The sequence below is a fragment of the Aquila chrysaetos genome, chromosome 15 (genome assembly GCF_900496995.4).
Source record: "Aquila chrysaetos chrysaetos chromosome 15, bAquChr1.4, whole genome shotgun sequence".
NCBI lineage: Eukaryota > Metazoa > Chordata > Aves > Accipitriformes > Accipitridae > Aquila > Aquila chrysaetos.
This window is the reverse complement of record NC_044018.1, coordinates 17,380,186-17,394,129: the sequence shown is the minus strand read 5'-3', so window position 1 is coordinate 17,394,129 and position 13,944 is coordinate 17,380,186. Positions and strand designations below refer to the sequence as shown.

Genomic DNA, 13,944 nt, shown 5'->3' with positions numbered 1-13,944 from the left:
AAAGGGGTGCAAATTTTGCAGAGCAAAGCCCGGACGGACGTTACCGTAGCACTGCTGCGCTGTCCAAGAATGACAAATAATGATGGGAGAAGCATGAACATACTTGTTTACGTTGGCTATTCTCATACCAAAAAGAGTGTCAAAAATTTCTTCCGCTGGTGCACTCACGAGACAGAAACACAAGCACGCTGAAGGACCAAAGCCTGTAGCCGCAGATCAAGTGCCAGACAGGCTTAAAATTGAGATTCTAAGTGATGTAAAGGATTGAAGTCGCTCTAAGTGGCGATTTTAATCGAGTCGTTAATTGACAGGGTGCTTTTTATTATTATTTACTCTCTTTAACTGCACTTGGACAATGTATTTGTCTTCCTGTGGGACTGAACGTCGAGATTCACTTTCACCCTCCGCATTTCAAAACACGTTGAATTGTGTTCCTGTCAGCCTCAGCACCGCCTACAGTCCACCCCCAGAGAAAAGCCCCGGGGCAAACACCCTGGTGCGGCAGTCCCCAAAATGTCCTGCTAGAGAATAGGCAACTGCCAGCTCCGGAATGCCACGTTAATTGGAAAAAAAATACTGATCCAGCTCTCCGCAGCTTTTGTCCCCGAGTGTCCGTAACGTTCCTGCCCCCCCAGCCCCAACTCATTCACTGTAGCCGTGCGACAACAGCGCAGATAAATCCAATTGTTTGTCTGCTGTTAACAGTTATGATTGACAGCACAATCCTCACTGATTTTATGGATGTATGCCCTTACTACATTTTTAGTAGTGTTAGTGAACACTAACGTACTTTAAGCATCCGGGTGGTTGTTACAGAATCGCTGCGTTTTGTGTAGAATTCCATTTATATTAATTGTATATGTGTGTCCACGCATTCCTAAGTTTAACTTTCCTCAGGTAGTATGTGAAAAGACGGTGGAAGCTATGTCGGTATGTTATACAGCCGTTAGTACAAGCAAAATACAGAAAAATACAATGGAACTGAACTTTAAAAAAAAGCCACTTCTCCAGCTAAACAAGAAAAAAAGCCCAACTTTTTCCTCAGGAATGTTTTCTGGAAGATGTTTCATTGGCTGCAACCAAGAGCTGCAAAAAGTACAGCGTGCAGCAAGTACTTGCATTTGTCACCAGAAACAACCTATGCATAATTAGTGACAGTACTGTGTCACAAGCACTGAAAGGGTGCAGATGAGCAGCCTTTCAAGGGTAATGCATGTAAATACACTTCCAATATGCACATTTGCTTAATGATTCCAATTAATAGCATCATCTAAAATAGCCCTGTCCTCACGAAGCGGGGAGCTAAGAGCGGCGCCTGCCTCCGTCAGGGCTCTCGGCGTCCTGTTCTCCTCGGGGCAGAAAGTTGCGGTTGGTTTTACAGGTTTATTTCTCTCTACTCTTGACGCTTACACCTCCCGCTTACATCTGCATCCCGCAGCGCTCCGCTGCTGACCCGACCGCTGCTTTACGCTGCCGCGCTTTCAATGGGCGCACGCAGCAGCCTCTCCGAGCTCTAATTCACGGCGACTTTCGGGCAGGCTCAGCCCCCGCCAGCCCCTCGCTGCGAGCGTTCGTTCGCTGCTCGAACCGGCGCCCCTCGCTCCGGCACCGCCAGCCCTCACAGCCGCGGCGCGGGCACACCCCCGCCTCAGCGCCGGTCCTGGCGCCCTCCGTGCCCTGACAGGGATGGGAACGGCGCGGGGGGGGGGGGGGGACACGGACACGACGCCCGCCGCCCCGGAGGGGTGGGAAGCGAGGGCGGGAGGGCCGCAATGGCGCTGCGCTCCGCTCCCCTCCCCGCACGGCGCTGCCCGCCCCGCAGGGCCGCCAGCCCCGCGCCTTTGTGGCGGGCCGGGCGCCAGCGGGCCGGCCGCCGGCCGCGCACTATTTACTCCCTCAGCTGTGCGGCGCGGCCCCGCCCCCTCCCGGGATTGGCTCTCTAGGCGGAAGGCCCGCACAGCCCCCGCGCCGCCCGCCCCGCCAGTGAGGGCGCCCCGGGGTGATGGACGTGCCGGCGGCCGCCAATGGCAGCGAGCGCGGGCTGGGCTCGGCGGCGGTGGTATAAGAGAAGGCCGCGCAGCCCCGCGCCTCAGTGCGAGCTCCGGCAGCGCCCAGAGCGGGAGGGCAGCGGCAGCGCTCCGCAGGCTTCCCCACCGACCGACGAACCGAGCGTCCGCGGGAGCCCCTCTCTCCTTGCAGCATGAAAGCCTTCAGCCCGGTGCGGTCCGTCAGGAAAAACGGCCTCTCGGAGCACAACCTGGGCATCTCCCGGAGCAAAACCCCCGTGGATGACCCCATGAGCCTGCTGTACAACATGAATGACTGCTACTCTAAGCTGAAGGAGCTGGTGCCCAGCATCCCGCAGAACAAGAAAGTGAGCAAGATGGAAATCCTGCAGCACGTTATCGACTACATCCTGGACCTGCAGATCGCCTTGGACTCGCACCCCAGCATCGTCAGCCTCCACCACCAGAGACCCGGGCAGAACCCTTCCTCCAGAACCCCTCTGACCACCCTCAACACAGACATCAGCATCCTCTCGCTACAGGTAAACGCCTCCCCCCGAGCCCCGCGGCTCTCCGCTGACCCAGACAGGGGACTTTAAGTCGGTGGCAAAAGCGCCTTCGGTGCGGAGCGCGGCGGTCACCGAGGGGACGGGGCTAGGCGACACGGCCGCCCGCCCGCCGGGGTCTGTAGCCAGACGTGCCGCGGGTGAGGCGCTCCGTGACCCGGGACAGTTTTATCCTGCTTCCCCGAGTGCTCGGGCACCTCACCCTTGTGTTGTTTTCTCCTCGCAGGCGTCCGAGTTCCCCTCAGAGCTCATGTCAAGCGACAGCAAAGCACTTTGTGGCTGAATCAAACGGTGAGTTGCAGTGCATCTCGCTTCTAAACTTTCAGGTAAAAAAAGTGCCTCCCCGGGGAATGGGAGGCGTGACGGTTATTTCTAAAAATCGGTCCTAAAAGTGGCTAGGGAGATGCCTTTATAATCAGTAAGAAATTAGACTGAGTCTGGCAATCCAGAGTGGATTTTGTTGCTAAGGTTCATTAAGCAGCACAGGCTGCTCTTGATACTACTCGCTGCTTAATGCAAATTCTCTCGTTATCTGTTCTTGGAGTCTTAACTTCCTGGGCCAAACCGACTGATTAAGTTGGGAATCTTGGCACAATTCCTCAAATTCTGTGATGTGGGATTGTCTGTGCTATCAGTTAAGTAAGTGACTGCTTTTAATCAAATAATTGCTGTAAGAGGCAGACTGGCGCCTCTGAGCAGTGCATTTACGGAGATCTAAATAGAGATTGGACTGAGAATCCTCTTTCTACCCTTTCCCTTGAGTGTATGTTATTTTAATGTTCAATTTGTGCTCTTGAGAGCGAGTGTGTGAGCGTGTATGTGTTGCATCTGGACGCCAGGGTTTGCCCAATCTCTGAGTGTTTGGTTAAATGTTCAAACTGTGGCTTCCTCTCTGGCGCCAGTCTGTCCGGATCTCTGCCCTGTTAGCATTCTCCTAAATATGCCTCTTTTCAATCTCTTGCAGGTGTTCCACTGATGAGATTTTTTTTTTTTTGCACAAGAAAATGTCTACAGGATTTTTTTTTTTGAGGTGCTGAATTTATTTTTCAGCTGTATCTGGAGGGGAAAATCCACATCTAACTAAAAGGACCTTTTAAAATTAATAAAAAAAAAATCAAGATTGATCTTTATCCCCACCCCATTCTTCAACTTGGACTGAACCTAGTTATTTATGAAGAGACTCTTAAATACCCTTTCCCTAGTTGGAAGGCTTCCTTTATATACTATTCCCAACGTGGGGAGCGAAACAAAAATCTCACGAGGAGTTGCCCATTTTAAAGCAGACTTTGCCTTTTTTTCCAAAGGTGGAGCGTGAGTACCAGAAGGATCCAGTGTTCAGTTTTTTAGGAAAGTCTGTGGTCAGAAATTACCTTTTTGACCTAGGACTGAATGCTGTGTATATATTTATATATAAATATATATATATGAGTGAAACCTTGTGAACTCTTTAATTAGAGTTTTCTTGTATAGTGGCAGAAATACACATTTCTGCAAAAAGTGTAATGATGTACTTAATCATGCTAAACTTTTTATAAAAGTTTAGTTGTAAACTTAACCCTTTTTATACAAAATAAATCAAGTGTGTTTATTGAACTGATTGCTTGCTGTATTCTTTGGGGACCAACTGTTTGCTGGCTTTGATTTGTGTTGTGGTTTTGGATTTTTTTAAATACTTATATACATTCTGTTATGACTTTACCAAGTAAAAATTCAAATATGTAGAGAATATAAAGAATAAAATTACCTGAAGTGAATAATAATTCTTGTAACTTGGAAAATCTTATTTGAGTGTATATTCCAAACTTTTAAGTGATCTGCCTGTAAACAGTGTGAAAGGAACTAGAAAAGGAATTTATTACAGAGGGGATGCTATTGACAAAGTGTTTGGAAACATACAAAAGCAGTTAATCCTGAGACATTCCCATGGAGTATTGTTTTTTTTTTTTTTTCCTTCTCACACCCCTATGGATGATTCAGTAGTAATGGCCCAGATCTGTTAATTTGTGTTTAGAATAATCACTCAGAATTAAGGGTTGTGGGTGGTTATTGGTCCCCCAACTATTAAATTTCTCTAGAAAGCCTTTGAATGTGAGAGTTGGTGATGCGTTAACATGGGATCTAAGAATGATGAAGTGACTGTTGCCTTTCCACACTGGAATTTTCATGCTTCCATGCAATATTTCAATGAAATGGGGTTTCTAATCAGTTGCAGCAGCTTCTCTGTATGACTAAGATACTGAGAATTGCGCTAAATCGCTGTTGTGTTACTGATTAAACTTTGGCTGCTCCTAAAGGGACTCTTTCTCCATAAGAATTAAATTAAGTTTGAAATTTTTTTTTTTTAGGAGTCTAAATTCCTGAAAGCCAGTAACAGTTTATTTTTTCTTTCTCTTTTGCCCTCAGAAGCTAGGTCCTATCCCTTACTTATTTATTCAAGGGACACTTAGTATACCCTAGGAATTACTATAACTATTCACGAGATCCGTTTAGTTGGCATAAACCAGTGGATGCAGGAACTGTGCCTTATCGGATGACATTCTAATTTAAGCTCACTTATAAACTTGCCTGAAATGGGAAGTTAAGTTTTGAGTCCTACATATGAATTGAAGAGAATCACTTGCAGTAAGAATGAAGGAAACTTGACTGATGCTTCGGGTAAGTACAGCGCTCTGGCAGGCACTACGCTTTGGGCCTGAGGGAGCATGTTTCAGGTTTCTGTGCTCTGGGGACTCCCAGAGTGAAAGGCAGGAGCCTCACCTGGGGCCAGTAACACTTTCACCGGCAAACAGGTGGGCAGGTGGTGCTCTGGGGCAGCAGCAGCTGCCTTTCCCTTGCCCTTGACACCAAATCCATTCACGTAGGCTCGGAGAAAGCCAGCTCTGATCTCTTAATACAGAAGCTGCCCTGCCCAAGCAGAAGCGCACCCTCTCAGAGGATCAATGCAATCAGAAGACAAGAAGGGTTAGCAAAAGCTGGGATGGGGAGGGGCGGGGGGGACACGCACGGGACAGAGCTGATCTACTGCTTCTCACCATGCCCCCCCCAGCGCAGCAGAGATTAAGGAAATCTCTCTGTGCAGCACACGCTGGCTGTGCCTCCTGTGGCCAAACCTCGCTACTGTCTCAACACCCAGTTTGTTCCAGCTTCGTGCCATGAACGTTTAACCCTGACAGCCCAGTAGCAGAATATTTCATCGCCGCAGATCGGCACGCCTCAGTCCCTAAAATACTCCTTTTCGTGTATATTTTGCATAACTCTGAACACTAGCAGATTCGAGGTTTTAATCACAGTATTGAGATCTTCATGCTTCTAAAGCAGTAACAATCTAATGTAATTGCCACCCCGTTTCTCCCTCAAAACTAATTTTTCACCCTATTGTTCATTTTAGGGTGAGACCAAAGTAAGTGTCATTTGAAACCCGCAGTTCAGTTTATGAAACTAAAGAGCTGCAACAGTCTGATCATTGTAATTATTTTAAGATCAACCCCCTTAGAAACTAAGGCATTTGCACTTTGATATTTTTAAGCTACAGGATGTAGAATAACACACTTGTAGAATGAAACCAATTTCCTTATCATGCATAGCCAAAAGAGAAATTCACAATTTACAAGGCGTGGGGAGCTGAGCAGGAAAACAAACAAACATGTTTTTAAAAATGTAAATTAAGAAAGGAAAAAATTTTTCCTCTTTCAGGATTAACTAATTCATCGTCTCAACAATGCATTCCTATGACCAGAACTAGGGGCTTAAGCTAGGTGCTCTACTCAGAGATTACTCTCTACTCAAGAGACTCTTTGGTTTTGTTCTTAAGATTTTGTCGTTCAAAGATAAACAGCAAGGTCAAAGCTGAGTGCCCAAAGCCTTAACATTAATTCTTGAGGTTTCCTTGAAGATGTGGGATTTCTTTGTTCTATAGCATTGTCATTGTCTCTCCAGAATACATTAGAGAAATCTGTGAAATTTTTACGACTTTCCCTGGCCCATTTACTCTGTCCCCGAACACAGTTGTTGCCAACAGCCCTGTTAACTGATTAGCTGAACACAGTAGGATCGAGGGGACCCATACTCAGCTACGGGATATCAAAATAGTTTTGCCAACAATCATATTTAAACACTGTAAAATCTTTATGAGCAGGCGATGCATGAAAGTTGCAAATGCACCTATAGACACTTCCCCACGGGGAAGAAAAAAAAAAAAGGGGGATCCAACACGAGATTGAAGAGGACTCTCCCCTCTAGATGAGAGGTTTCCAAACCTGGCTTCGCTTATGTATTGCCCTTAACACCACACGGACCAGCCCGCGCCACGAACGTGCACTGCAATGTCTCGATTGGATTTTCAGGGAACATCTTTGTATTATAAAGCACGCAACGCACTGCTGGTGATACGTATTACAGCAGTTCGGAAATCGTCCGTCTCACACGCACGGGTGGTAGGAGTCCCCCGGGTCTACCGCCAGGTAAGGGAAAGGCAGAGAGCAGGCGGCTGGGTTTTGTTTCCCCTCCCCCGGGAAAACAGCACCGTGCCTATCGCACCGAAGAATACTCCCAAGCCACTCAAAGGACGAGTGCCAATATTTTGAGAAAGACGCGACCGCGCAGGCCGGCTCCGTACCTGGTTGCTGCTGCGCGGGCGGGTGCCCCGGGCGGGAGGATGGAGGGCCAGTGCCACCCTCTGGTCCGGGCGCAGAACGCAGGAGCCGCTCGGGCGCGCCGCACCGCGCTCGGCTGCTCCTCGCAGGGCCGGGGCCGGGCGGGCTCTTCAGCCGCTCCGTGCTGCTCGCTTCAGCGGTAACGATCGGAGCACCCGTCTTCCGCGGATTCCTTAAAATCGCGCTTCAGAGCTGCATCTGGGAAACGATGTTGCAGCTACTGCAGCTCTGCTAGCTGGGAATTTCCCTCCGAAGAAGCAAAGTGGTTCGTCAAAGTCTGAAGAAAGAGTTGCATTAAAACAATAAATACTTTGCTTGTACCGTTACGGGAAAAGCACCGTTTGATTAGCACTAGAGTTTGTATTTGACTCTGGGAAGTAAAACACGGTCTCTAAACAATCTTGTACGTGCTAAGGATTCTCCTATGCAACAGTTTGCAGACTGGCTCAATTCATGCCATGTGGAAAAGATGTAAAATAATTTACTAATGAGAAATACCGTATTTCTGAGTAAGCATCTCTTCCTGCCTACCACTGTCCTCGCTTACTTACACACAACAAGAAATGATTTACACAGCTTTTACTGGAAGCTGTAAGGAAGAGGGGTAACAGAATGCAACTGTTGCCTGACAAAAGATGGAGTAAACTACATGAACGCTGGTACCAAACTTTGTTCAGAAAAAGGTTCTCACAAATGTACTCTTTATAACTACTATTTTGCAAAAGGATCAGTATTTTCTGATTCTACAGATAAATGAAAATGTGTGATCTTTGAAATTCCATTTCTTTTATCCACATTACCATTTCCCTCTCTAGAACAGCCATCCAAGTTATCATAATTCTGAAGTGCAAGAGCCAAATGCAAACACTATTTCAATAAAACAAAGCTTATATTGCACAGCAATAGTCACTGATTGTGTGAGCCACTTGCTAAAGTAAATTGAAGGAGGAAACAGAAGAAGAAACAAACAAATGCAATTACTTTTGGAGTCAATCATACTGAGAGGAATTCATATTTCAGTTGGTTGCTTGCCTTTAAAAACATTAAAAATGAGGGGACACAGGGCAAAGACTGTAAATAGGGCCAAAAAAGAAAAATAGACTGCACAGAAAGTGCTGCAGTGGACTTACTGCTGCTAGCTGCCCTAGAAGATAGCCCTTTACTTGCTGTCTATGCTCACAAGAACATGATGAATAGACAATACAACATTATATGAAGTTACAGGACCTATCCAGATTTGAAACAATTAAACTAACTACATTACTTGCCAAAAAGAGTACGTCGTTATAATTTCCCGTAAATATCCCCACAAATTACACCATGTCTGTGGCGAACAGTTTTATGAATAGATCAGGTATTTCCACTTAAGAGCTGGCTCAAGCTCTTAGTTTTAAGTTTTACTACTGATGGCAGAACTTCAAAAGCTCACACAAAGCTCTTTTTTTTTTTTTAAACAGAACTGGACTGTAAATCTGTTTAATTTCTCTTTCATTTGGAAGTGAACAAATTATTTCGATACTTACCATCTTGCATTTGAGCAGACACAGAACCAGCAGTATTGCCTTACTGAAGCCCACCTCATGCAGCCCTCTCGCTGACAGCTGCAGTAGCCGATGCCTAGGGAAGAGCGTAAGACCAGCATTAGGTGATACTTCCTCCAGGTACTCTCAGCATCTCATGTCTCTGAGAACAGCCTTCCTGATATTTTTGGCACGTAGATTGACTTTATTGTACTGTTTGTTAATACAGAACTTGAATATCGTGAGTTACACCTTTCATCTTATTTTTTTCTCATCCTGAGAAGAGGCGTAGTGCTCTGAAAGGGGGGAGACAGGGCAGGAAGAAAAGGGGAGGACAGAGATAATGTGAGACTAAGTATTGCCCGCATATAAGACTGGGCAAGATCAAAGCAGCATATCTTGCCCTAAAAAAGCAACAAGTTTGTGTTTTCAGTCTTACGCAATTTTCTTTCACCTGGAGAGCCCAGCCTCCTGCCCAGACCAACCATCTCACTCAAGCAGAAAGTTTCTTACGCCCCACAGAACGGAATTGGTTTCGCTACATCTGATACCAGCACCCCAGGGAAATGCAATGTACTAGACAACCTCTGGAAGTGTCCTTCAGCCATATTTTCTGTAAACCTCGTGCTCATCCACAAGCTCTATGTGATCTTTTAGAAATTTGTGCAGTACTTAAAGAGAAGGAATGTGATTATTGTCTACTGAAACCAATGTAGAGAGCAGACAATACAGGAGAGCTTGTGCTCACAACAGATGCTGGTGCTGAGATTTCTGCTGTGTTCAGACCAGTAGCTTCATACCCAGCTGTAACATATTAATGCACCCTAGAAAAGACATAAACTTGTAAAGCATCAGAAAGGCACAGAGACTTACCTCATTCGAAATGGGAGAAAAAGTTACTCATGGACATTGTTATGCAGGACGTTAACTACAAGAGATGTGGAAGATGACAGAAGATACCTTTCTTCCATTTGTTAAGCATAGGAGAGATCTGCTCCCAGAGCAAGAGTATGCAAAAAAAGACCAAGAGTATGAACATGTAAAAATTTTTTTAACTTCAGATTCAGTGTCAACAGGAGTTAATATACAGGAATAACGTGATGGGAAGGCTATTTCAGAAAAACTAGTTAAGCTACATTTCACAACTACTTGGAAAAGTATCTCACTTGTGCTTTTGTATTTCTGCTCATAAATATATGAAAAATCTGTGCCTCTACTAGGGGTTTGCTTTTTTTAATTACAAAGTTTGTGTAAAACACATTAAGTAAACCTCCCATTAGTACTTTTCAAAAGATGTAACAGTTAGCAGGCTGAGTAAATTACATGCCAAACCTATGAACTCAGTCTAGCTCTTGTTAAAAAGCTGGTTTACTGCACATAGATGTTTCCACCAAACAGATACGAAGTAAGGTGCTACACATGTGGACTCATGCTGTTTACTAATCCTTACTTATTCCCGTTTTGCTCAGATTATCCCATCATTGTTCTTACCACTCTTACAGAAAAAGTTGGAAGTGTTGGTTGGACCTCATCCTGTAAAAATTCACGGTACCTATAAAATTAAATTTCTGAATTCCACTGTAAATCTGCTTCTTCAGTCATTCAAAAATTTTAAGAGTTCCTTGGAGATTGAACTTTTTGACTGAATTTGTTTGATTCATGCACCTACCTAAGGATCTTTCTATCCTTCCAATCTAAACCTAATTTAGAAAAAAAAACATGCTTAGAGGGAAAAAAGCTTAACTGTTTAGAAGTTTGGACCTTTGTTATATAACTAAAACCTGTGTATGTTATGTACATACCACATCCAACATGCAATTAGCAGTTTATTGACACCACGATGAAAACTCTCATAATCTGAATATCTGAAACAGGTTGTCACTAATATTGAATGGTATGTTATTTTTTGGCAGCTTTGAGTACTTACTATTATTTTTATTACTATTTTAGGGGGCTCTGAGCTTGGCAATATTGTCCAAAAAGATAAAAGAAAGGTGGATGAACAGGACTCGCCAGGGGAAAGGAAGCACTTACAAAGAGATATCTAAAGGCAGAAACATGTACCTGGACTATGACAGACCTGGAAGAAAGCAGATTTCTGAGTTATGAGCCTAAAAATAACTGAAATTTTTCAACTGGAAAAAGAAACTCAGAGTGACAAAATGAACTAAGTACTTTAGGATTTATTGGAGTTCCATGGGAAAATGTGAAGTGGCAACAACCTGTCACAAGACAATGGAAATGCAACTAAAAGTGGAAGAACAAGACAAGGGATACACAGGACAGAAAGTATGAGTGATACGGTACTCCTTCCCCCCCTGAAGAAAATCACTGATTCTGCCAAGGGAAGGGAAGAAAAGCAGGTTTTATGCAAACAATCACAGGTAATGAAAAAGTGGAAAATACAATGAATGAGACAAAGAAGAACTGTACAGCTAAGAAAGAGGCAGAAGAAAGTCTTTTTGCAATGTAGAAAGTGAGTGCAGTCACAAATTCTACAAGAAAAAAAAATCAGAGACGTTAGAACAAAGGTATGGAAAACTTACTTGTCCTGTGAACTAAGGAAGGGGATGGGCAGATTTATCCTCCAGCCTCACTGAAGAGTTTTAACAAGGAGCTAAAAAAACCCTATTGAAATTCCACAGTATTTACAAATATAAAATGCTACTTCCAGCTGGCCTTGAACCTCAGTCAGAATGTAAATGATTTTTTTTTTTTTTTTTTTCCCATTTTGTAGATTATTCACACTGAATAACCTGTGGAAGATAAACTGGGATTTTAGCCCTTGATTCTTATGCCTGCCATAATTGACCAAATTTAACATTTTTTTAAGGAAAAAGAAGATGATTACTTGTAAAAGTATTTCTTAAAAACTTCCTTTTGCAGGTTTATTTGCTAGGAAAATTATAAATGCATCATCTTCAGTAACTAAATTCCTGCGAAGCACACTGTAACAACAAAATGTTATCATGGGAAGCATGTAATTCACTTAAAACAGGGAGAAGAAAAAATATGTCAACTTGAACAACTTATTTTTTTAGGTTCCATAGTTGGGTTCATTGAATAGTGTTATTTCTGATGAAATCCTATGTATTTAGAACACCCATGACCTCATATATTTTTTCAGGGGTTTATCAGTAAAGATGTAAATAAGTAAGTAATTAGGAGATTATTTTTTTTTTTACACTGTTTAAATAAGGAAGAAAAAGTTGGGTTTTTTTCCTTCAGATCTATATGCAGCAAAGGATAAAAAGGACTATTATTACATCAAATAATAGACGTGATGAACAGATGAGAAAGAGCCAAGGAGGACTGACACTAAAACCAAGAGTTCTGTGATCTAAATTTCTCTATCAATCAGATCCGCCAATGAAAGTCGTTCACTAAGAAACAGTAACAGCAGCTTCTTTTGATACACAATTTTCAGGTTTACAAAGGAAAACCAACTCTATAAATGCTATTTTGGGGGGCATTAATTCATGCAGCAACCCAAATGTTAGAGATGGAGTAGATGCGAAGATGCAGCATTTTTCCAAACCTGAAAAAGGATACATCTGTAGTACAACTGGGAAGCATGACTACAGTATGTGAAAATGAGCCTAAGCAAGCTTTCATCCTGTTAGGTTGGGTACCAACACCAGAGAAGACTGTCCAGTACAGACTTCAAGTAGGAGACAGCCATGGAAAATACACAAGGCTGTACTGACTTCTAAATCTTCACAACCTGACTGGCCTTGATGCTTCAGACAGCTTACCTGCATGAGCTGACCTAACACCATCAGACTACAGTATAGACATACCCAAAAGCAAATGCCGTAAGGCTTCAGTGGAGGTATACTTGGAACAATTACTTCACGTAATCAGTTACTGGATATCTATCCTTATCTCTGAGACTGTCACATTGAAATGTAGGACCTAAAGGTAAACATAAGGTAACTGCGTGGCAATTTGATGTGAGTCATAACAGAAGGAGGTCTCAAAAAAGAACACTTGCAAAGATACCTTCACATAGAGATGTCTCTTTAAGTAACTGAGTATTTCACCAACCAGGCATTTATAGACATTCTTCAATTTCCTGAAGAGGAAAAAAAAGCTTTATAGATGTAATCAATTTCAAGTTTTAAAAGTACTAGTTTACTATCTCTTAGTCTCTGAACTACTGCTGAAATGTATTTTTAAGTTTTTTGATCAACTGATGGCTTCCACACGTTTCTTAAGCACTTAATTACAAGTCAGGAAAGAAAGTCCATTTCATTTGATGCCTATAAAGTTGGTGAATGATTTAAGGTGTCCATGAAAACACTTGAAAGCTACAAACATTTCTTACCCTTCCTTCAAAGTTCTGGTGTTTAAGCAGCTCAAACAAGTAATTTATCAGCTGTTGAAGGTGATGAAACAGGGCTTCACTGATGTGGGGGAAAATAACGATCTCGTGGTTAGGACTTTGAACTGGGAGTTATGAGACGTAGCTCTTAGTCCCAATTTCCCACGGACTTTGTACATGACCTCTGCAAGTCATTTTACTCCTCCTGGTTTCTATGCATCTGTAAAAATGGGAAATTCAGTTCTCTCTCTCAGGAATTCTTATGAACCAGCATGTCCAAAATAGTATGATACTGGGCTACCTTTGTAATGCTAAACAATGGCAACAACATTCTTGGGCATTAAACTTGGTCATTTATGACGTGAAATTGTACCTGCCACATGCTGAAACAATTGCCAGTCATCACTTGAGAGTTACATTGCCTAGAAAGCCTCCCAGAGTAACCACTGCTTTTAGTATTATGTTTTAAAGAGAGTATCGGTATCAATAGGAGAGATTCCATTGCAATAGGCCAAACAATGATCCTTTTCCTGTTGGAAGTGTTAATGTAGATTCAAGCCCTAGTTTTGCTTACGTTACTAAGTAAAAAAGAGCCAGTGAGAAAGCACAAGAACTGGGCACCCACAGATCTCTGTGTAAGGAAAAAGCCATTTCTTTGGGCCTGAATGTAGATCAGGTAATGTGATTTTATGTAGATTACGTTTTGCTTAAACACGCATGTTAGATACACATTCACTCTCCTTTCTTACCATCCTATAATAGTATAAAGATGATTTAAATTTCGCAGACCCTTGAGGAATTGAACAACATAATGTAAACAGTGAAGAGACAATTAAACAAGAGCCTGAATGATACTGTGACAAAGGAGAGACAGCA

The 13,944-nt window shown here is 43.3% G+C and overlaps 1 protein-coding gene across 1 annotated transcript; it reads left to right on the top strand.

Annotated features, from left to right (window-relative positions):
• Positions 1-2,087: 2,087 nt before the first annotated feature.
• Positions 2,088-4,332, top strand: ID2 (inhibitor of DNA binding 2). The gene is made up of 3 exons (XM_030037936.2): positions 2,088-2,548; positions 2,799-2,863; positions 3,537-4,332. The coding sequence occupies exons 1-2, from the start codon at positions 2,201-2,203 to the stop codon at positions 2,853-2,855; spliced, it is 405 nt and encodes a 134-aa protein (XP_029893796.1). The 5' UTR covers positions 2,088-2,200; the 3' UTR covers positions 2,856-2,863; positions 3,537-4,332.
• Positions 4,333-13,944: the final 9,612 nt, after the last annotated feature.